The sequence below is a fragment of the Mytilus californianus genome, unplaced genomic scaffold, assembly GCF_021869535.1.
Source record: "Mytilus californianus isolate M0D057914Y unplaced genomic scaffold, xbMytCali1.0.p SCAF_9, whole genome shotgun sequence".
In the NCBI taxonomy this organism is placed as follows: Eukaryota; Metazoa; Mollusca; class Bivalvia; order Mytilida; family Mytilidae; genus Mytilus; species Mytilus californianus.
The window spans coordinates 79642156-79665918 of NW_026262745.1; the positions used below are offsets into that span (position 1 = coordinate 79642156).

Sequence of the window (23763 nt, forward strand, 5' to 3'; positions counted from 1 at the left end):
ATGGCAGCGCCCAGTGTCGTGACGAAAATGTCAAAAGTGGACAAAAAATTAAAGAAAAAGCAGATGAAGTTTCGTGACATGTTAGAAAAGAATGAAGGGATACAAATTTCTGAAACACCAACAAAGGTTTAACATACTGTGAAGCAATTACTTTAATTTGAGGCAGGTGTTACCTGTGAGTCTGTGAAAAGGGACTAAGTTGGTTTATCTCTGTCATGTCTGTTGCTGAGTGTTGGCTTCCTTATTTTTTTCAAAATTAATTCAGCAAACCCTTAAAATATTTTTTGATATCCTGTTAACAGCAAATTTATAAGGACCAACATCTGGGACGATTCCATATTTCCACTTACTTTTCTGAGTTTTCAAGAAAATATAAAAGCATAACTTCAACTTAAGCTCTAGGCTCATTTTAAAAGAATGAATTTAAAATGTTCGTCCAGTGATCTCCCCAGGCCGTTTTTATAATTTTTCCCATGACGCTATAATAATTTCCGTGACGCTATAATTATTTTGAGGATGCTATTTTTTCTTGTCTCTATGCCGCAAAACGATGTCCTAATTTTTGAACTTTCATCTAAATACCACTTGTGATCATAAAAATTATATCACCTTTTATTGTTATCCCTTCAAGTCGGACAATAGAGGCAATTAAGAGTGATTAAATAGGTGTTAATTGCCCTTTGGGTGATAACTGTTTGGATATGAATACTCCAAGCTGACAATTATGACATGACTAGTAACATGTTGTCCAACCTCAAATTTTGACATGAGAAAATGTAATCAGAAAATCATAAACAATTCGAAATCTACGTTTGCATCTTGGCATAACCGTCTTCTAAGAGAAGAAAAAAACAATGTGGGGTACGTCGATGTTGACAACCTGGCTGACCAAACCAAGTTGTACAATTAGGCAATTGTTTTCACGTCGATTAAACAGCAATTTTTCATTAATAAGTGAAGAATTACAAAGATATAAATGATTTATTTCTGTAGAAAAGAGGTTTGGTCGTATGATATTTCAAACTAACAACTTTTAAAGAAGAATGTTCTTTCCCTTCCGGTACTTGTTACTCGAGAGCGTATATTAAACATTTTGATTTTCGGCAAAATATGTTTCATACTGTGGATTCATTTATTTTCGTGGGTATCAATTTTCGTGGATTGCTAAATACTTGCATATTCGTGGATATTTGATTTCGTGATTTTGCCAATCTCTGTATACAAAGCCTATTAAAAATATGCTATTCGTTGAACATTTGAATTCGTGGTTCACCTGTAGCCACGAAACCCACGAAAATTGGTATCCAACGAATAATAATGAATCCACAGTACTTCATTAGAAAGTGATCAAAATTGCCTTTAGTTAATGTTTCATCCATTTATTGCATTAAAAGCGTCATATTCATTCCTAATCGCTTGTCAAACATTGTTTATTTTCGTTACTTTTTCTTCGACCACCATTGAATTATTTGTACAAACTACGGATCGGATACGGGATTCATCGGAAGCGGACCAGCTATGACCAAAATCCGCATTTTTAAGATAATAACTGGACGCACAAATGGCACAGCTGACAGAATATTATTGATCCCAAAAGAGAAAACTACACATTCCACACGCATTAACAGGCTATTTGTTAGATCTCCTTGCTAAATGTATTCATTTTGTAAATGCATTGTTTCAATAAACTGATTAAAGTAGCTTAACTTTGCTAAAAATATATATCATTTTGATAAGAAACAACTGGGACTAATACATTTAGTCCCAGGAAACAATGAATTTCATAGACATGATAAACAGAATAGTTTTTTAATTGAAATTTTATTGCTATATGATACTTTCTCTTCCTTTTTGATATAAAAAACAGTCCTTTTTTGTACTAGATATTAAGTTGGTAGTTTCTGAGTTTCATTTACGCCAAATGTGATGCTATCCAAAATTTCTGGGGAGAACACTGTCGTCCTCATTATTCTTTTTGATAATCAGGTATACATGTACAAATTTGCTGGAAAATTGTATGACTTACATCATCATGATCATGGCAGTGTCTGTCAACAGAATAGGGTAAATTATGCACCATCTCAACTGTTAGATAAATGTTAGAAAAAAAGTTAACAATTTTGAGTTCATAAGTGTATTGATTTTTATATATTGAGTTTCTTACTGTTATTGTGCATTTATTTATGGTTCATTATTGTTGTATAATTGAATATATAATTAGTTATCAAAGGTACCAGGCTTATAATTTAATACGCCAGACGCGCGTTTCGTCTACATAAGACTCATCAGTGACGCTAAATTCAAAATAGTTAGAAAGCCAAACAAGTACAAAGTTGAAGAGCATTGAGGACCCAAAATTTCAAAAAGTTGTGCCAAATATGGCTAAGGTAATATAAACATGACAAGGTACTAAGTCTTAACTAGTTGAGTTAGAAAGATCTTCTTTGGCTCAATCAGTATTAGCCAAGATGGGAAATCATGTTGGTACTATATAAACTAAGAAACGTTGTTTGTTTCAGGTAGCATTTTATCTTATTAAAGTGTTGTTTAATTAAGAAATAATTCTTTCATGCCTTGCTCTATGCTCATTTTAACATGGGTAGGCATTATATTTGTCAATATCTTTATACCGAGCGTTAGCGAGGTGTAAAATGTTGACAAATATAATGCCTACCCATATTAAAATTAGCATGCCATAGAGCATGGCATGATAGAATTATTTCGATTCTAATAGGAAAATTTAGAACTTTTTTTCTTCGAAGCGGACCTATAATTCACGTTCAAAAGGCATCCATTTTGATTTGATGAAGCCAAAATGTTATAGAAAATCAACTGTTTCATGAAAAACAAATGAAAAGAAACATGTAAACTTACTTTTAGAATGATTTTATTTAATTTCCTTGCAAGCAATACCAAAACAAATGTCCATTTTGATTTCCGGCGTTGTTCAAAACACAGCTGATGTTGCTATTTCAATTGTGACATCAATCACGTGCAGCCCATGTTTTATTGGAATTAGAACATGGCTTTGTTTACAAAGCGAAAGAAGAACGTCATATTAGAATTAAAATTATAATTATTTTTAAATGAAATTGGAGATTGGAGAGGATAGACATGTCAGTGTGTTTTAAATCATTCCATATAAATTATCAGGTGACTTTTCCATTTGTTTCCTATCTTATAAAATTTTATGTTGAATTAGCATTTAAGACTTGTTTTCAATTAAACAAACATAATATTCCACCTCTTTCACAGGAAACACCTGCCTCAAATTACAGGTTGGTAATGTACAAAATTGCGGGAAATCGTAATACTCTTGACAAAGTTTTACACGAAGTCCGTAGACAAAACAATACTGGAAAAGAGAAACAATGCTTGAAAGGATTTCCGCAAATGCTACAGACTTGAAAAAAAGATAACGATTTTGGATTCATTTTGTCCTCTTATTACATTACATTTTAGATTAAGTTAAATTATCCTAAAGTTTTGTTTTACACAACTGAAGAAGAAGGTCATGGATTAGTATAGTATTACAATGATTACTATACAAATGTTTGGTTTAGGTGTATGACCCCTTCTGTAGGTCAGTTACTGTGTATTTCGAAATTTTCAATGTATGTATAAGGAAGAAGTCCTCAATAACAGATAACAATAAAAAAATTAATAGACATATTTACATTTGTATGCAAATTTGTTCGCCATTACTTTAATTACTTAAAGCCAAACAAGTTTCCGCAAAATATTTCATCGCAATTTAAAACATTTAAAAAAGTAATTGTTCCATGATGGCAGATGCAATAATATCATATTAAAGAAAGTAATAATATAATTTGTTATTTTTCATTACAGATTTTATGTGTTCACAATGGTGGACTTGACAATTCTGTCAGTAGAGAAGAAATTTCAACAGCTCTCTACACAAATGGGTCTCTCATTGATGTCATCATGTTGCCAAAGAAACCATACTCATTTGTCTGCTATAAAACAGCTGAAGATGCAACAAAAAGTTTTACAGAATATAATGGCCTTGAGATGCCCCCTGATGGAAAGAGAAAACATTATGTGATACTTTATTTGTCATATGTAAACAAAGGTAAACTTTAATTTCTCTTTACCAAAAAATGTAACAGAAAATAATGGACATCATGACAAAAATTCCCTACATGCACTTTACAGTGTTCTCCCCAGGATTTTTGGATAGCACCAGGGTAACACGTGTGAACAGCTTGGTGAAATGATTCATACAATCAGTTGTGTAGCGTGGCGTCGCTATATTTCTAGTTACTGCAGTTTTTATGTCTCTTGTTTTGTTTTAATACTGTGGTACTGTGTTATGTCAGAATATTATTGGTTAAAAAGATCAATAAAACAGTTTGTATTCTTTTTAATATTTTTTGAAAATAAATAAAACATGATTCATTACATAATATTCATCTAAATTTAAAGTAATTAAATCTTTTATCCATGATCAATAAAAATAAAATATCATTCAAACAGGAACATATATATTGTTAGATATACTGTTCCCAGATTCAAAAGAGAACAAAAATGTTCAATTTAAAAATACTTTCTAGTTTCTAGAAAGAAAGTTGTTGTATGTGAAAGGATTCCTGTCATAAGGAGATATAAAATTAACAAGAACAAAATTGTGTTATAATTTGAACCAGTTTCTATCTTAAATTTTAATAAAAAGAAATTTTTCACAAATTTTTAAACATTTTGCCATAGATTTCATGTACATGTAAATATTAACCTTTCTTGTCTTTGGTGATGATCAAACATAGATACAGACTTAATACTGCACTGAAATCTAAATCTTTATTTGTCATGATCCATTTAAAAAGAATTCCTAAATCTATAAATTTATCTTAGGTCTATAGATCTATAAGTAACATATTCAATGTCAACAACAAAGTCTCCCTATTTTCCCGCCTAAATGACAGGAAGTAGATATAAATAGATTTAACATGTGCTTATGGATTAAAATTGCAAGATCACTTTTGTTATTCATTAATGATCATATGGATATAGATATCCAGTTTGAAGGTACAGTCATGCATTTTATTTATAAAATAGAATAGATTGCAGTTAATTGTAAATAAATTTGAATATTCTACATGAACTAACTGGGTCATGGGATCCTTCCCCTTTGAATTACTTGTTGACAGTTTGAAACCGGAATATCATGCAATAACTATGTTATGTCATAATTAAAGATAATTTTGGCCATGGTTTAATCAGAGACATATAAAACTATAATATAAGTATTGAGCTAACTTTATAATGTACAAAATATGTACCGTCGTGTGTACAACTATCGGGTCACACGGTTTGTGTACAAAGTATTTGCCGACTTGTCAGGTGGTGAGTGAAGCCTTAAAATAGTTATCTATGATCATAAAGTTATGATTTCTAAATTAAAACACGAAAGAATCATGTAAAAAGTGTTAATTACATCGATTAAATCCAATCAACAAAGGTTAACCTCATAAAGGTAAATCGATCACGTGGTGTAAACAATCCGTGTTGAACTGGTTTGAACTGGTCAAATTTCACCTGGAATTTTATACCACACGGAAAAGATTAAACAAGTCGTTTAACACTTTTTTACCGATTTACGATTTTTTAACTGAAAATTTTAGCACCACGGAGAAAAATTATACATCGCGGTAAGAACGATACCACCGCGGTAAAAAAATATACATCGCGGGCCCGTGGTCCTTTAATGGTCTGGGGAGAACACTGCTTTATAAATTAAGGAAAGAAGAGTTGTGTTCTTCATCTCAAAATCACATTAAGGCCTTCAAACTTGCCTCAATACAAGTTAAAGACTGCCCTAGCTTAATTTGAGTGAAAATCTTTGCTCGATGTTGATAACACTATATCTTCACCATGTTCACATTGAAGAACACAAACAATCGGTTAATATCAACAACTATAACAGACAAAGAAATCTTACAACTACTGTTGTACTTGCCCTACAATCTCATTGCAATATACAAAAACAATAAAGGTTTTAGACAACCATTGGGCACATCAACATATAATTTATGCTAAATAACCTGGCTGGAACTAATGTATAAAGAGTGTAAACACTTCTGATGGACTGTATTATAATTTCAGCAACAAATAGACTGAAAGTGAAAGAGAAAAGTAAAGAAGTATACATAAATAAAGGCAACAGTAGTATACCGGTGTTCAAAAGTCATAAATCGATTGAAAGAAAACAAATCCGGGTTACAAATTAAAACCGAGGGAAACACATCAACTATAAGAGGAAAACAAAAGAAAAAAAAGTTATCTAAAGAATAAACATTCATGTACCATGAAATTCATTAAAAGGTTTTTTTTTAAACTGTTGAGTAGAAATGATATAATTATTTCTTTAATGTTTGTTAATTTTTTTTATTTCATTTAGGTGTTAAAATTCAAGTTCTATGGTTGGTCAAAAATTTGTTAAAGGTGTATAGAGATGAAAATAGTTTAAGCTTTGATTGAAAAAATCAGAAACATGGATTTGATATGTAACTTTTACAAGTTCCTTAAATGTCTTTTTAAAAATTAACTATTTTGAGCATGTTAAGTAGATAGGTCACCTCTATACAGGAGTACATTTATAAAAGTTGAATAGTGAAAAAGAATCAAACACAACTTTGAAGGCAAGATTTAGATATTAAATACTCTTAGGTATTAAGATTAGTTAGTATGTTTTGTACCCTGGAAACCCTTGTCCATCATGTCTTGATTTTACCCTCAACTGTCTTGACATTTTTCTGGTTTTCCTCATCTGTCATGTCTCTTACATTGTATGTTTGAAAAAGGTCAAAGACAGGGACTAATATTGTCCATTATATTCAGTCAATACCACTATTGTAAATTCTGATATTTAAAAATTTAGAGTTTTGTCAAGAGTTTTGCTATGATTTAAAGTTTAATTTTATCCCTATCAGTGCACATTAATTCTGCTGCAGAATGAAAACTAGTAAATGCACACTTTTACAGGTTAAAGATCTAATTTGAAGCAACTGTCATGACTATTAGATAAGATTTTTCTTCATAATGAATGCACACACAGATAAACTATTTGATAGTCATTCCTGTTTGGTCTTTGTTAGGGAATAAGAGTGAAACAATAGAATAATCTGTCATATTGTCAATTAGATAAAGTTAAATCATTTAGATTTGTCTGTTTTCTCAAAATCACACAGGAATTTTTACACTGCATGATTTATTGAGAAACTTCTAACTAATCATGATTACTGACAAAGGTTACCAGTCAGGGATATAACTCTATAGGGTTATAACAGAAAAATAACATACATTTGTTATTGTGGACTTAAAATCAAAGAACTGTGATAACATATGTATGTTACATGTTTCAAAGGGACAATATACATCACTAGTTTAGTTAAAATGCATACAAGTTCTATTGATATTACTATTGTCTTTATGTATACTTAACTAAAGAAAGATATAACAGTTCGTAGTTCGCCAATTTTGCATAGTACACCTATGTGTTATTACAGAAAAAATATGCCTGTAATAACTAAAGGGTGTTATCACAGCTTCTCTATATCACTCCAAAGCATTTTCTCAGACATACAACATGCTTAATTACAATGTATTTTAATTTATTGTAAGAAATAATGACCAGAGCATGTAATGAGGTTCTGCGCAAGCTTCCCAGTAATTCCCAAGTGTCTCATTTTATAGGTTACATTCCTTTAATAACTAAGCTATGTTATTACAGCTAATTTTATCCCTTAAAAGCCTCGTCTCATTGATTTACCATGGTTAATCAATAATGTATTAATATAATTAAAGAATTAATTATCAAGGCTATGCATTTAGTTTCTGCGCAAAGTCTCAAGAGTTCCCTAGAGCCCATAATAAATTAAAATATTTTTGATTTATTTTACAAATAACAAACATATGTTATTGCAGATTTAGAAAATTTAAGGAAAAAGAGTAGACAACTCATGAAAGTATCTGTAATAACACACACAAGTTATTTTCTGTAATAACCCTATAGAGTTATATCTCTGACTGGTTACTAAAGTAGTTTGCTTATCAAATTTGTTATTTTTTACATTAATGAAACCATTAATTATATTTATTTGTTATAGTTCCATCTGATATTTTACCTTGTAAGGACCTACCACCTGGACTGATTGTACTTGAAAACTTTGTGTCTGAAGCAGAAGAGAATCAGTTGATATCCAGTTTACACTGGCAAAATGATAATCGTAAGTTTAAGATAACTTCAATGTCTAAAACATCATAATAAAGAAGCAGAAGAGAATCAGTTGATATCCAGTATACACTGGCAAAATGATAATCGTAAGTTTAAGATAATTTCTTTTTCTAAAACATCACATTATAGAAGCAGAAGAGAATCAGTTGATATTCAGTTTACACTGGCGAAATGATAATCGTAAGTATTAGACAACTCCACTGTCAAAAATCACATTATACAATCAGAAAAGATTCAGTTGAGGCCATCATTAAACAATTCTTTGTTTGATGTTGCCTACCCATGCCTTTTATGGTTGGGTAGGTAGATAGGGATTTTTTTTTTTTTGGCCAACAACATAAGTTACATGTTTTAGACAAGAAAACAAGAAAAAGACGTTAGAGCAGGAAAAAATCTTTAAAAAAAATATTTGAACTGATTTGTGTCATAAAATTGTTTGGGTAGACTGCTTTAAAGCTGGGAAGGTAGGCAACATCAAACACTCTAAAATTTATTTTTGGCCTGATATTCAGTTTACACTGACAATATGATGAGCATGAGATCACATCACGGTCTAAAACACCACTATCAACATCAGAACACATCAGAGGATTGATATGAAGAATACAATTTCCTTGTAACTTGTCTGTTCTGTGGTTGTAATCTATTGTTACTAGTTTATTGACCTAATTAATTAATCTAACCTAAACTCTAGGATAATATTTCTTATCATTTGTGTGTTAAACAGTTAAAACTTTGTGCAATAATTTTCATTTTACTTCTATGCTTTGTATGCAAATATGTTTTCTTGAAGTGCACAGATTCAACATTTAAGTGTGCAAAATGGAGAAAATATTTTGAAATGATTGTAGAGCCAGTTTTGCCTTTAATCATACCATCTCCATTATTTAAAATTAAAAATGTATGCTTTACCATACAATTCCATTGCTTATGATATTTAAACTCTAGTGATTTTTGTCGAGCCTGCGACTTTTGTCGCAGAAAGCTCGACATAGGGATAGCGATCCGGCGGCGGCGGCGGCTACGGCGGCGGCGGCGGCGTTAGCTAACTTCTTATAAGCTTTATATTTTAGAAGATGGAAGACCTGGATGCTTCATACTTTGTATATGGATGCCTCATGTTACGAAGTTTCCGTCAGTCACATGTCCAATGTCCTTGACCTCATTTTCATGGTTCAGTGACTACTTGAAAAAAAAGTTCAGATTTTTTGTAATGTTAAATTCTCTCTTATTATAAGTAATAGGATAACTATATTTGGTATGTGCGTACCTTGCAAGGTCCTCATGCCCGTCAGACAGTTTTCACTTGACCTCGACCTCATTTCATGGATCAGTGAACAAGGTTAAGTTTTCGTGGTCAAGTCCATATCTCAGATACTATAAGCAATAGGTCTAGTATATTCGGTGTATGGAAGGACTGTAAGGTGTACATGTCCAACTGGCAGGTGTCATCTGACCTTGACCTCATTTTCATGGTTCAGTGGTTATAGTTAAGTTTTTGTGTTTTGGTCTGTTTTTCTTATACTGTATGCAATAGGTCTACTATATTTGGTGTATGGAATGATTGTAAGGTGTACATGTCTAGCGGGCAGGTGTCATCTGACCTTGACCTCATTTTCATGGTACAGTGGTCAAAGTTAAGTTTTTGAGTTTTGGTCTTTCTTTCTAATACTGCATGCAATAGGTCAGCTATATTTGGTGTATGGAATGATTGTAAGTTGTACATGTCTAGCTGGCAGGTGTCATCTTACCTTGACCTCATTTTCATGGTTCAGTGGTCAAAGTTAAGTTTTTGAGTTTTGGTCTTTTTTTCTAATACTATATGCAATAGTTCAACTATATTTGGTGTATGGAAATATTTTATGATCTATATGTCAGTCACGCAGGTTTTATTTGACCTTGACCTCATTTTCAAGGTTCATTGCTCAGTGTTAAGTTTTTGTGTTTTCGTCTGTTTTTCTTAAACTATAAGCAATAGGTCAACTATATTTGTTGTATGGAAGAATTGTTAGCTGTACATGCCTGCCTAGCATGGTTCATCTGACCTTGACCTTGTTTTCATGGTTCATTGGTCAATGTTTAGTTTACTTGGTTAATGTTAAGTTTATGTGACAGTTGTAATAAAGCTTTATATTTAGGACTATCAACATAATATCAATGATTAGTAAAGAAGGCGAGACATTTCAGCGTGTGCACTCTTGTTAATGTTTAAAACTATAAAACGTGCTGTTAACCAAGCATTTTACAATTTGAAAATCTATATATTGAGAATGAATGAATTTTGTACTCAACAAGGTTTTGTTAGAATCTATTTCTCTAATGATTTTTTTTAAATGCATTCATTTTAGAGAAATTGGACTAACATTGATTTTGAAAGTTCTATTTATGGGGAAAATCTTTGGTACCAGAAAAAATGCAGGTTTTGTATTTGTTTATTTATATATATATATATATTATCAAAATTCTGGTTTATTTATATATTCACAGAGTTGAAGTACAGAGAAGTGATGCATTATGGGTATGAGTTTAGATATGACATTAATGATGTTGATGCTGATGACCCTCTCCCTCAGTCTATACCAGTAGAATGTAATGAAATACTTCAGAAGGCACTTCAAACAGGATATGTGAAGCATCTTCCAGATCAGCTTACAGTGAACAAATATGTTCAAGGCCAAGGTCAGTTTAACAAACTTTACTGTAATGGGACAAATATTTACAGAGGCAAGGTCATTGTTTTAAAAGTGTACAGGAGAAGGCCAGTTTAACAAAAATGTACAGGGGCAAGGTCGGTATTAGAAATATGAAATGTTCTGTATAGGGTGTAATTAATAAAAAGGTGAATGATAGGTAAGATTGCTAGGAAAGAAGGTAAATACTTAAAGGTAAACATATATACCTATACAATGAAGAAATACCCTCCAGAAATGTATGTGAACAAGAAATGAAAAGCATCCTTATTAACTACTATTATATTAAATTATAAAATAAACCAGGATGAGGACATGATAAACCACTTCATACATTTGACTGTGACTGACAAAAAGGGCCCAATTTACAATATTATATGAATAGTAGGAGATATGGGATATATAAATTAATTAAACAGCATCAATCAACTAAAAAGCTCTAAAAATGGGTTGTTTTATGATAATTTGAAAGTATGCCCAGTAAGTTCTATAAGGCAATTCCTATAAATTTCCTTGTAATTACTTAAATGAACATTACTGCTTCCTTCAAGTTTTAGCATGTTTATATATTATCACTACTAGTAAATTTGTAATCACTTTGTGTGCATGCAATCAATTTTACAGTTTTATTTTGTAGGAATTCCTCCACATGTTGATACACCATCAGCTTTTGAAGACGGAATAATGTCATTAAGTTTGTTATCTCAGGTAAATGTTTTGAGGTGTTTTTAAATATTAGGTTTCAACCAAAAATCATTGTTATATGATCTACCTTTACAAATCTGCTTAAAGATGAAAGGTACCAAAATTCTGATGTAAATGGACGTATCAGCATTTTTGTCTCGCCTTGACGGAGTCAAAAAGCGAGACATAGGTATGCTGTTCCCGGCTTCGACGGCGACAGCAGCGTCAACAATGTATTAGTTTGTGATTAGGTCTAGTTCATGGTGAACCACTAGTGGTAGGTCAATGATATTTGGTATGCAGTTGTATTAGCATTGGCACATCTCAATACCATGGAGATTATTTGGCCCCACCCACTCAGTCAAGGTCTATTGACTTTGAAACTTTGCTTAGTTTACATGTATTAGTTTGTGATTAGGTCAGTTTACAAATGTATGGGGAACCACTAGTGGTAGGTCAATGATATTTGGTATGCAGTTGTATTAGCATTGGCACATCTCATTACCATGGAGATTATTTGGCCACGCCCCCTCAGTCAAGGTATATTGACTTTGAAACTTTGCTTAGTTTACATGTATTAGTTTGTGATTAGGTCAGTTTATGGGGAACCACTAGTGGTAGGTCAATGATATTTGGTATGCAGTTGTATTAGCATTGGCACATCTCATTACCATGGAGATTATTTGACCCCACCCCCTCAGTCAAGGTCTATTGACTTTGAAACTTTGCTTTGTTTACATGTATTAGTTTGTGATTAGGTCAGTTTATGGGGAACCACTAGTGGTAGGTCAATGATATTTGGTATGCAGTTGTATTAGCATTGGCATATCTCATTTCCATGGAGATTATTTGGCCACGCCCCCTCAGTCATGGTCTATTGACTTTAAAACTTTTGCTTAGTTTACCTGTATTAGTTTGTGATTAGGTCAGTTTAAGGGGAACCGTTTGTGGTAGGTCAATGATAATTGGTATGCAGTTGTAGAAGCATTAGCACATCTTATTTCCATGGAGAACATTTGGTCCTTACTTCTCAGTCATGGTCTATTGACTTTGAAACTTTTGCTTGGTTTACATGTATTAGTTTGTGATTATGTCAGTTTAAGATGAACCACTAATGTTAAGTCAATGATATTCTGTATGCAAATGTATAAGCATTTGTAAGTTTCATTTCCATGGAGATTATATAACCCCTACCCCTTATTATGGTTAATTGACTTTGAAACTTTTACATAGTTTACAAGTTAATGTTTGTGTTTAGGTTTGTTTAAAGGGAACGACTTTTGAAAAGTCAATGGTATTTGGTTTGCAGTTGTATTAGCATTGGCACATCTCATTTCCATGGAGACTGTTTAGCCCTGTACATTCAGTCATGGTTCATTGACTTTGAATATTTGCACAACTTACATGTTGAAGTATTGTAATTTTAATTTCAACATTTGCATTATCAAAATAACAAATAGGCGAGACATATCTCTGTGTTAACAGTTTATTTCAATAATACTTTATTTCCAAAAGCAATACAGTTTATATGCATATAACAAAACATACATCAAAATTCAATGCACACCTACATGAGGTATAGGGGAGGGTTGAGATCTCACAAAACATGTTTAACCCCGCCGCATTTTTGCGCCTGTCCCATGTCCAGAGCCGCTGGCCTTTGTTAGTCTTGTATGTTTTTTTAATTTTAGTTCATTTATATGTTTCAGAGTTTAGTGTGATGTCCATTTTCACTGAACTAGTACACATTTTTGTTTAGGGTCCAGGTGAAACCCGCCTCCGGGTGCAGGATTTTCTCGCTGTGTGGCCTTGGGCTGTTTTATGCTCATTGGTCAGGTTGTTGTCTCTTTGACATATTCCCCATTTCCATTCTCAATTTTATAAACAGTAAAAGATAGCAAATGATCCCTGTATTTATTTCCAGAACTGTAATGGATGGGGTAGTCAATTATGATTTTCTGTATCTCAGTGGTTCCCAAGGCTTTGAGAAATCAACTGGACATTTGGTCCAGTAATCAATTCTTCTTAACTGGACCAGATTCTTTATTACAGGACATTTACACATATGATTTGGACAAAATTAAAAATTTTACTGGTCAATTTGGTCCAGTAATGCATATCACTTAACTGGACCAAACCAATTTATACTGGTCTTTGCCCAATGTCCGGCGACCTTGGGAATGACTGGTATCTTACATAATACCTATGTTATTCTTTTTATAGATTGTAATGGAGTTCAGTCATCCTGAGGGTCAACAAATATCTGTTTTGTTACCCAGACGTAGTTTGTTTATTATGACTAGAGAGTCACGTTATCTATGGTCACATGGTATAACTCCACGAAAGTCTGATATTATCACAACAGCTGATGGCTTAGATTTAGTCATGAGGGAAACAAGGGTATCATTTACTTTCAGAAAAATGATTCATCCAAAAGATAGAATTGGTAGAACCATACCATTCCAAACTTCAGAGTAAGTTGATTAGATGTTAGGCATATCTAAAATAAGCACCAATCAATTATGTTATTGATCTTAAAATGCAAAATCCATTCTTTAGTAGCCATTTTACTTTTTGTCATTTCAGAATATTGTTTCATCTGATTAAGCTGAAAATTGTGGAATTTCAGATTTTCTCTCAGTAACTTTCTTTATTTTCAGTTTTCTGATATGGTCATGGTCTGAAGTTAAAATCTTTAAAAGATAATATAACTGAATATACATGTACAATACTGTTGTGGACAAATAAGATATGTAGTATGTGTATAGAAGATTTAAGCCAATGAGCATTATTACATGTATTGACACTTGGACAATCTATCGTTCAGTCTCAAACAAATAGTTTAATGATACATATAAATTGTACCTTTTGTAGAAAAGCAGATCGATTAACGTTTGGCTTTAAAATTTGATTGACCATAATATACAGTTAAGTTTCTGTTTTCAAAACAGGAAAAGAAGATGATTGGTAAACATCATTCAGTCAGCAGGCCAACAACACTATTATAAACCAAAAGAAAAAAAAACAAAAATTTTGAGCTCAACATATTGTCTTCAAAAAGAAATTAACATTTTATAGATTTGGTACCCTTTTCTGGTATTGTCTTCATAAGAAATTAACATTTTATAGATTTGGTGCCCTTTTCTGGTATTGTCTCCATAAGAAATTAACATTTTATAGATTTGGTGCCCTTTTCTGGTATTGTCTCCTTAAGAAATTAACATTTTATAGATTGGTACCCTTTTCTGGTATTGTCTCCATAAGAAATTAACATTTTATAGATATGGTACCCTTTTCTGGTATTGTCTTCATAAGAAACGCCCAAACCCAAAATGTTGAAAGCCAAGGCTGTTTGAATACTTCAGAAGATATATAACAAAAGGGACCTAAAAAAAAAACCAGCCCAATCCCGATAAGGTTTACTTTGGCTTTAATTTAAAACAAGTGTCATTAACATGCATGTGATAAACTGTGAAACTCAGATCAGGAGATTGAGAAATTTTGGTCAGTAGTCTAGGCCTCTGACCAGAAGGGATTATATCGACATATTTTTGGTCGTAACCATATAATGCAAAAATTGTCTCTTTTGTGTCTTTTTTTGTTTAATCTTCCATCTGAAACCATATCAATGTGACTATTTGAATGATATGAGCCTAAAGAAATATTGAAAATAATATATTTTTGGTTTTAGTTTTCTTTGTTGATTGTTGACTGCTCATGAATAAAGCACTATGATTTAACATTTGATCCTTTGAGTAAATAGAGAAAATTTTTTTTGACCATTTCAAGCTCTTTATCACACAAAGTCTAGACTAGTTAACATTTTACAGAGACTATATTAGATCTACTGTCAACAACGAATTCCTAAATGAACAAAGAGCAGTAAGTAAATTTTATAACAGCTGACAAATATCCTGACTTTAGAAAAGCCCATCAACTAGTTATGTTAGTGATCATCCCTCACACTGTTATCTTGAAATATCAAAATGTACTGGGCACAATAAAAATCTGAGACCTTTGTTTTAGCCTCCAAACACTAATATCTTGATTGTTCTGATTCTTTTCATTTCAGTTTAAGTATAATGCTTCCAAAATGTCAAACAGATGCAGAAAAATTGGAGAATTCTCATGTTCAGCAGGTAATGGAAACTATTTGCTTTTAGGCTACACTTATTTAATTTACATTCAATGGATTTCCGCCTTTCAGTTTTATGAAGCTAAAATGTTTAACAAAAGGTATTTTCATAAACCCTGTATGTTTAAATTCATAATCATGTTCTATTCAATTGTATATTCATATAAAACATATTGCCATATACTTTGATTGAGAGAAAAATATTGTACTTGTTAAAAACACAAATCCCATATCTTCTTTGAACCACTTGAACTTTTTGTTTGGTCTCTCTTATGATGAATGTATAAAAGGCAAAATATATATATACTTATCCAATGTGACCCCTTAAATCTTACCAACAGCATGTCTAACTTTTCTTATCCAGCTTTTATTATCATTTTACTCTTACTTTTACCATATTTTTTTATAGGTCATTGATAAACATTAACTTTTAGTACATGATAACCTTGACCTCATTTTCATGTTTCATTGATCATTAAGTTTTAATAATTAGTTCAGTTTACTGTTAATATTATAAGTAGTTAAATATATGTGATCTGTGTGAAGATGGCTGTCTGACAGGCGTGATCATAAACAGGGTTTAAGCTAGGATTTTGAGGGCTTTAGTCACTTTTGCGCGGGATGAAAATTAACCTTATTTTGGGTAGCAGCAAGGGACCTAGGATGTATATTACTATCTATACATCTTTGTCAGACTTTGAAGGACTTAAGCATACTAGGCAGTTACTGCATGATTTGACTGATGTGGCACTTTAATACGAAGATTAGGATATAAGATCGAGAAATCTAGTTCACAATTTCACTTCAGTTAGTTTCAGGGTACATTCCTAATCAGCAAAAGTTGGGATCCATTTTTTTTTAAACCAGGAATCACAGCATAAATGAACTTGTAAGGACTATTTCACTGCATTATTCATACTCATTATCCTTAAAAACGTTTTAAAGCGATATTTAGAATTAATTCTATATAGTTGGAACCAAGGATTTGTACAACATGTACAAATCCTTATTGGAAAATTGGAACAATTCTAATGACTTTAAATTGTAAATTTATCATAACTAGAACACGTTTACTTTCGATTTCCAAATGAAATGAAAACTGGAAGTGACAAGTGGATAATAAATTCAGAATGAATCCGGATTCATCTACAGACTGGTTCGTGTTTAAAAAAAGGCAGGAAATTATCATTTTTTAAATTAAATTTGCTAAATAAGAACTATATTTGTCTCTCTTGGTTAGTTTGATACTTAATTATTTTGTATTTTACGTTTTAGTGTCTTTAAATTCATAAGAATACTTTCGCGCATGCACAGTTCATCGTAAAGGAAGCACCTGTTTGACTCGTGAAAAGATTTCTGAATGTTATTAATAAAGTTCTATCTTTTTAATCAAAATTGTCCAAAGTTTTTGATTTAAAGTTATATCAAATATGACGAAAATACGTTCATTTGACCAAACTACGACAAGCAAACTGCAAATTGTGATCTTTTAGAAATATTGAAATTAAAATGTGAACTGTCCAAGGGAAAACTCAAATGACGAAACTAAGACAAACTAACTGCCAATTGTGCTCGTTTGATAAATATTGAAATTGAAATGCCGACTGACTGATTTTACTGGGGAAAATAATTATGATGATCAATTATGAGGTTGATAAATGATTAATGGATTAGTGACCCATCCAATGGCGATAAGCAGATTATCTGTAATCACAACTTATAACACCTGTTGTAAATGTTAATTAGCTGAGGGTCGTAAACTTGTCAGAAACAATAAGACAGGTAGAATTATAGTATTTTCATGCGAAAATATTTTTACTCTTTCCAAATTTAAGTGACGAAATTGATTTGGAATACTTTCGTCATTTTGAAAACCGTATCGTAAATGACGAAAATGACGAGCGCTAGCAAAATCACTGATCATAAACCTTAAATCTAATTATCTTGATGCATTGATTCACAATAAGTTCAGTTAGAACCTAATATCTATAGTCTGTATTTTCTTAAAGGTTTGATACTGCTGTCAAATCTTGATCTCTTGTTTTTTTTGTCTCGCCTGCGTCGAAAGTTGTGGAAGGCTAGACATGGGTGTTGCTTGTCAGGCAACAGCGGCATTGTCGTTGCCGTAGGCGTCAACAATTGTTAAGTTTCTGCTTAAGTTAGTTTGATAGGAACTACTTGTGAAAGATCAATGGTATTTTCTATAAAGTTGCATTACTATCAGTACATATCAGTTTGACAACTATTTCCAGGCCCTGCCCCCTAGGTTATAGTCCAGTGACTTTCAATTAATTAGCAATGTTGCTGTCAATAAGATTGTCTTTTTCTGAATTTTCTGCCTACAGACGAGACATATCTTTGTGTCAACAGTTTATTAACATTATTTGGTCGTTATCATTATGCCATAATGGTGAAGGTTTATAAATGTTTCATTTTAGCATTTGTAGGATGAAGACATATTTCTTAATCATAAAAAGGTGAGGGACTTCCCACACAGACAACTTAAAACTGCTATCGGCTATTGTTTCTTGAATTTTAAAAGTAATAGGACACCAATTTGCAACCAAGATGGCTTGGTATGGTAATTGACAAACATTATCACAAAAAGTCTTTCAGAACTTTTTGCATATGAATCTTGATTTTCATGTAAGTCCCCTTATTGAGTTTCAAGTTGTATTTGATCTCAAAGTAATTGTTTGCAAGTTAAAAATATGCAAATGTAAATAATTTACTGTATTTTTTTAACCATCCAATATTGTGTAAATTGAAGTAATAAGTGCTGGTTTTACAGGTATATGAAGAAATAGCAGATCATTTCAGTGGAACAAGACACACACCATGGCCAAAGATATCTCAGTTTATCAAAGATATGCCTGCAGGATCATTAATGGCAGATATAGGCTGTGGAAATGGCAAATATCTTGGTCTCAATCAGTCTGTTTATGAGGTATGAGCAAATGATAATAAAAACAAATATTTCAATTTATAAAATACATTTGTTTAGAGTTTGACATTTTTATTTTAATCTCTTAAGTGTTTTGATTAGAACATTGGAACTATTTAACATGCAACATTAACATATTGCCCTATAAACTAAAAAATATTTTTAAGAACAGAAAAAAATAATTATGGCAGAAATGTGTATGATGTGATACTGTTTGTTGTCTCCCCTTTCATGAATGTTACAGAATGTAATGGTAAGAGATAATGATGCTTTAACTACAGATAGTAGTAACAACATACATTCAATGAAGTAGAAATTTCTCCATGATAGATGCAAACTTTGGCAAAACCACAAATTCAAGTATGAATGAAAATATATTTTTTCTTCAATCCATGAAAATTGGTATTCAGGAGAAATAAATGAAACCACAGTAGTGATTTTATAAGAGATAGAGTTTTTATTGTCTCGCCTGCCACGAAAGTTGCAGTATGCGAGACATAGGGATTACTATCAGGCAGCGGCGGCATAAACTATTTGTATAAAATTTTATATTTCAGAAGGAAGGAGACATGGATGCTTCATACCTTGCATGCAGATACCTTATATTACAAAGTTTCTGTCTGTCATATGCCCATTGTCCTTGACCTCATTTTCATGGTTCAGCGACTGCTTGAAAAAAAAATTCAGTTTTTTTGTCATGTATATTTCTCACTTATTATGAGCAATAGGATAACTATATTTACTACATGGGTTCCTTGCAACGTCTACATGTCCGTCAGACAGGGTTCACTTCAACCTCAATTCATGGATCAGTAATCAAGGTTAAAGTTATGTGATTAGGTCCATTTCTCAGATACTACAAGCAGCAGGTCAACTATGTGTAGTGTATGGAATGATTGTAAGGGGTATATGTCAGACTGGCAGGTTTCATCTGACCTTGACCTCATTTTCATGGTTCATTGGTCAATGTTAAGTTTTTGTGTTTTGGTATGTTTTCAAGAACTATAAGCAAAAGGTCAATTATATTTGTTGTATGCAATGATTGTAAGGTGTACATGTCTGAGTAGCCGATGTCATCTGGCCTTGACCTCATTTTCATGGTTCGTTGGTCAATGTTAAGTTTTTTGTGTTTTGGTCTGTTTTTCAAGTACTATAAGCAATAGGTCAACTATATTTGGTTTATGTGTTGATTGTAAGGTGTACATGTCTGTCTAACCGGGGCATCTAACCTTGACCTCATTTTCATGGTTCATTGGTCAGTAGTAAGTTTTTGTGTTTTGGTCTGTTTTTAATATACTCATAGCAATAGGTCAACTATATTTGGTGTATGGAATGATTGTAAGGTGTACATGTCTGTCTTGCCAGTATCATCTGATCTTGACCTCATTTTCATGGTTCATTAATTAACGTTAAGCTTTGTGTTTTGGTCTGTTTTACAATTACCATAAGTAATAGGTCAACTATATTTGGTGTATGGAATAATTGTAAGGTGTACATGTCTGTTTGACAGTTTTTATCTGACCTTGACCTTATTGTCATGGATCTTAAAGAATATAAAGTTTATGTGATACTTTTAGTAAAACCTTTATCTTTAAAAGACTTTCAACATAAAATCAATGGTCAGTAAAACAGGCAAGACATTTCAGCATGTGCACTCTTGTTGTACATAGCACTGTCTCAAACCAGATGAGTAATTCTGTTTGATCACAATTTTTTTATTCCATATATATACCGTATTTATTGGGTTTTTTGTAGGTTGGTTCAGACAGGAGTGTTAACCTCTCTGAGATTTGTCATCAGCGGTCCCATGAGGTGTATGTTGGAGATGTGCTTCACATTCCATTACGTTCCTGTTCCTTTGATTTCTGTATATGTATAGCTGTCATTCATCATATGTCCACTCAGGTAAATGGTATTTTTTGTCTTGCCTATGACAAAAGTTGTGGAGGTGAGACAAAGTGAACCTATATTCTGTTAGTGCCTTCAACACTGTTCAGTCTGTGTTCAAACTTTTTTAAACATTCTTTAATTTATCAAAAAATATTGAAATTTTATATCATATGGACTTGATCAATAGATAGCACCTTGAGTGAAAAGTTTATTATGCCCCCGCCGCAGCAGAGGGGGCATTAAGTGTTACCCTTGTCTGTCTGTACGTCAGTATGTCCATACGTCCCAAAATTAGTTACGGTTCTCTTACTTTAGTTGGCCATAACCAAATGTTATGAAACTTATACACAATGCTGATTATCACAAAACAAAGAATTTGCGTGGCATCACTTTTACCGTTCTAGAGTAAGTCCCTTTACAAATGGAAAAATTGCTTAATTTTTCGTTTCCGTTCTCTAACTTAAGTTTGCCTCGACCAAATGTTATGAAACTTATACACAATGCTTATTACCACAAAACTCAGATCAGATTTGAATTTGGGTGGCGTCACTTTTACCGTTCTTGAGTTATGTCCCTCTATAACGTTATATATTTATTTTCATTTTCCATATTTTGCTGATGAATTGATAGATTTATGTGAATGCCAAATATATATGTATATATATTATTATTGTATTATGGAATAACATAAACGGTACCAATTTTTCTGCACCAGATGCGCATTTCGACAATCAATGTCTCTTCAGTGATGCTCGAGGCCAAAATATTTGAAAATTAAAAGCTTATTAAAAATATGAAGAGCTATAAACAAAAAAGGACCAAAAAGTATAGCCAAAGCTGGGCAAGGAATCAGAGCTTTGCATGAGGGAGATACAAGATATAATTTATTGCAAGCCTACCCAGGTAAATGTGAACTAGTCTGAAACTATTTAGATTATAATTTCTGTTTAAGTAAAGGATGCAATTTTTATCCAAAATTACATGTCATTTCATTGTGTGATTCAATTGTAACAACATAAATTGATGAAATTATTTCTTCACCAACAATACTACCGTAGACCTGTCATCTGCAGATTTAATCTGTAAAGCAGTTCTTATAAAAAACAAACATTTATTTCATTCTTTAATATGTTATAATTTTGTTTATTTTCTAAAATAGATGTTCAGAATAAAAACTAAATTGTTTTACAGTTTAGAATAAGAATTGGCAGGGCACATTTCCCTCTCTGGTATTTATAACTTAGGTTTTTTTTCATATTTGCATGTTACATCCAGCATTGAGGCTTTGAAGTCATTTCTTATTGAAGTAGTTTTATGAGGGTTTCTAACAGCTAAAATAATGTTCAAACTCTATGTCATTTTGTCTCCTGTGGATGGTTGTCTCATTGGCATTCAAACCACATCTTCTTATTTTTATGTTCAGATTGTCTTCCAGGATGGTTCCATACACAATTTAGAGAAACAGTTAAAAGTCAATGATAAAGATAAATGTAGGAACAGATATACATATAATCCAAATAGTTATGAAGTAAATAATTGATTTATGTTCAGTGACAAATATTACTTGCATAAGGAAGATTGGATTTAATGTCATTGGAATATATCCTGTTTTTATACAAAACTGAAATTTGAACTTGCTTGTTGCTACCTCAGAAGTTAATGATCAACAAGGACATATATCAGCCCACTCATAAACATTATTCTGATTTTGTTCTAACCATAGTGATGCAGTAAATACCTATTGTAAAGTATTTCAATAGTTTATCTAGCAGAGATCCTTCCACACTTGAATTTAGTAGGGCTACCACCAGGGCACTTGGTAATTATTAGAAATCTTATTGAATAATTCTTTAATAAATATAATGACACATATCCTTTGAAATATATTGGCTACAAAGGAAATTTATCAGTCACTCTCATCAAGATTGGAAAGCTAAGAAACTATAAAACTAAAAGCATAAGTATCAGAAATTTTATTGAGTAATTGTAATTGTTTGTTACATTACAGGAAAGAAGAGAGGCGGCTATAATAGAACTATTGAGAATCTTACGATCAGGTGGAAAACTTCTGATATATGTATGGGCCATGGAACAGGAACGTCACAAAATAAAATCCAAATATCTGAAAGAGAGCAAATTACATAACACTGACAAAGATCATAGTTTGAACAGTCATGTCAACTGCTCTGACCAATTAAAGAGTGGGGCATCAGCAAGCAAAGAAAACTTAAATCGAAGTGACAGTCAATTTATAAACCAAAAGAGCGAAAATGATTCAAACTGTGAATTAACATGTGATAGTCAAAGTAATAAGAAAGATTCATTGGATGGTAGTGATAGAAAAGGGACAGATGGAACAATTGGCAGTCAGGCTGACAACAAAACAAACTGTTGTTTGACTGTGCATAAAAATAGAACTTATTTTCAACAGCAAGATGTTCTGGTGCCATGGGAAAGGAAAGATCAGGACAATAATACCACAAGTTTCCATAGATACTATCATGTTTTTAAGGAAGGAGAATTAGAAGAAATGTGTTGTAGAATAAGTGGATGTCGTGTGCTTGAAAAATATTATGATCAAGGCAACTGGGCAGTTATTGTCCAGAAACAATGATAAATATAAAAATAAATTTTATTTATTATTTATTTTGTCAACATTACTAAGTATTGGATAGGGGATAGATACACTTAAAATGAAAATAAACATGCATTACATCACCAAAAAAGATATCCTTCCCCTTTATTCTTTGGCAGAATATGATTAACATTTGGAGTTGTTTTGTATACAACACAAGTAAAAAATGATTCAATGAGATATTGCTTTAAAAAGTGTTGAATAAGTTGCTTTGATATTAAGGTATGTTCAATTAAAATGAGTTTTAATCTTGGACATCTGTTGTGGGTAATTAATGGTTGTATAGCCTTTTGATATATGTAATATTACTTGAAGAAAGTATGGTTGGAAGTCCTTTCCTACCCTTCCACAAACATTCTTGAGACATGACTTTCATTTAAAGTTTATTTCTTCACTCAAATTTTTTGTCTCAACTGTGATTAATGTCCCAGATTGAAGAGCATAAGAGCTGATCAAACAGCTGCATTTGCTCTTTTCATAAAGCATTATATTTCAAATGTAGAAGACCTGGCTACCTCATATCTTGTACAC

The 23763-nt window shown here is 32.1% G+C and overlaps 1 protein-coding gene across 1 annotated transcript; it reads left to right on the forward strand.

Moving 5' to 3' along the window:
* Positions 1–23239, forward strand: LOC127714236 (alkylated DNA repair protein alkB homolog 8-like). Its single transcript, XM_052220279.1, has 10 exons — positions 1–126; positions 3850–4093; positions 8127–8246; positions 10742–10933; positions 11582–11652; positions 13852–14102; positions 15701–15767; positions 18555–18710; positions 20463–20612; positions 22606–23239. Exons 1-10 carry the CDS (start codon positions 1–3, stop codon positions 23209–23211), a joined length of 1983 nt encoding a protein of 660 aa, XP_052076239.1. The 3' UTR covers positions 23212–23239.
* The last annotated feature ends 524 nt before the right edge of the window (positions 23240–23763 follow it).

Bases quoted from the DNA above. Each gene is read 5' to 3' on its own strand.
- LOC127714236 (XM_052220279.1), top strand. From the start codon at position 1: ATGGCAGCGCCCAGTGTCGTGACGAAAATGTCAAAAGTGGACAAAAAA. The intron at 10,934-11,581 runs GTCAGTTTAACA...TTTATTTTGTAG, and splicing joins CAAATATGTTCAAGGCCAAG to GAATTCCTCCACATGTTGAT. The intron at 14,103-15,700 runs GTAAGTTGATTA...TTTTCATTTCAG, and splicing joins ATACCATTCCAAACTTCAGA to TTTAAGTATAATGCTTCCAA.